The following is a 1,490-nucleotide window of genomic DNA, read 5'->3' as shown; positions in this document are numbered from 1 at the left end:
ATTTCCATATATTGGAACTGGTTTGCCTAACAACCATAATCCAATAGTTGGTATTTTTAGCATATCTGTAATGAAACCAAGAAATCCATAGTTTGTCTTTGCTGGTTAAATAGTCCCAAACTAACACACATCTAGCAGCAACTTGAACATCTGATAGCTTCCGCAGCCCCAAACCTTCTTCAGCTTTTGGAGTAGCAACATTCTTCTAATTGAGTAGATGGATCTTCTTTGTAGTTTCAGTACTTCCCCATAGAAAGTCACGACATTTCTTCTAAATTTGATTAAGAATAGCCACAGGAATATCATAGATACAACACCAATATTGGAAAATAGGAGTAATAACAGCCCTTAATAGCTCCAATCTACCTGAAAGAGAATGCAGCTTTGTGTTCAAGCATACAATTTTCTTTATAATTTTATCCAACAGATCCTTACACTGAACCCTCTTTAACCTAGCAGGGCTTAAAGGTAACCCAAGGTATTTAATGGGAAAATCATCTTCAGCACATTTCAAAACCTGTAGCAACACATGTCTTCTTCTCAAAGCTCTAGAAAATAACACCCTACTCTTTCCATGGTTAATTTGAAGTCCTGTAACAGATTCAAATCTTCTGAAAATGCCTTCCAGAACAGTAAAGTTATGAATTGAAGCCTCACAAGCCAAAATAACATCATCTGCAAAAAAGAGATGACTAATAGGCTGTTGGTACTTTGCCATAGATTTCAACACCACTAACTCTTTTCTTTGAACTGCATCTGCTACTAAGGTTGAAAACAATTCTGTGATCAAAGTGAACAATATAAGAGATAGGGGGCAGCCTTGTCTCAGCCCTCTCTCAGGATGAAAAAACCCTGCTGGAGATCCATTGAATAAAATAGAGTACCTAGAAGACTGAAAAATAGCATTAATCCAACCAATCTATCTCTCCCTAAAACCAAACTTCTTTAAAGCCGTGAGCAAACCATCCCAGGAAATAGAATCGTAAGCTTTCCTAATGTCAATCTTCAATGCCATAGTAGGATTCTTAGGATTGTTGAAATCCCTTACCAATTCATGAGCCAAGATAATTGCTTCTTGGATTTTCCTCCCCTTCACAAAATCACATTGTTCCTTTCCAACTAATTTTGGCAACACCAAAGCTAAATGATTAGCCATAATCTTAGTAACAATTATATATAACTGTAATGTGTAGAAGCATACAACAACTACAATAATTTTCAGAAATTCATACAATTCAAAACTAAGCATAACCCATATTTAGTTGGCATGGCCCATCCACCTAAACTAGATTGTGGGATGAGCCATCATCCCTAGGCATGCCTATCAAGGTTCTGAAATTGTAAGTTTTAGCACATGAAAGTAAATCATTTAGTACAAACTATCTTCAGTAGACATGGATCATCTACCTAACTAAATTAATCTAAAGGTGTAGCATGGTCTGTAATATCCCTAATTTTAAAAGGATAGTCCTGGTATTTTAATTAAGTAT

The 1,490-nt window shown here is 35.8% G+C and overlaps 1 protein-coding gene across 1 annotated transcript; it reads right to left on the bottom strand.

The window, feature by feature from the left end:
- Window positions 1–271: 271 nt before the first annotated feature.
- LOC132270279 (uncharacterized) lies at window positions 272–1,156 on the bottom strand. The gene is made up of 2 exons (XM_059771466.1): window positions 964–1,156; window positions 272–852 (listed from the first exon to the last, which is right to left on the bottom strand). The coding sequence occupies exons 1-2, from the start codon at window positions 1,154–1,156 to the stop codon at window positions 272–274; spliced, it is 774 nt and encodes a 257-aa protein (XP_059627449.1).
- Between the last annotated feature and the right edge of the window lie 334 nt (window positions 1,157–1,490).

This window comes from Cornus florida, unplaced genomic scaffold, assembly GCF_030987335.1.
Source record: "Cornus florida cultivar Cherokee Brave unplaced genomic scaffold, ASM3098733v1 CherokeeBrave_3.0.0_Hap2_Chr08, whole genome shotgun sequence".
In the NCBI taxonomy this organism is placed as follows: Eukaryota; Viridiplantae; Streptophyta; class Magnoliopsida; order Cornales; family Cornaceae; genus Cornus; species Cornus florida.
Note: the sequence above shows the minus strand (reverse complement) of the source record. Positions and strands in the feature narration are given on the sequence as shown.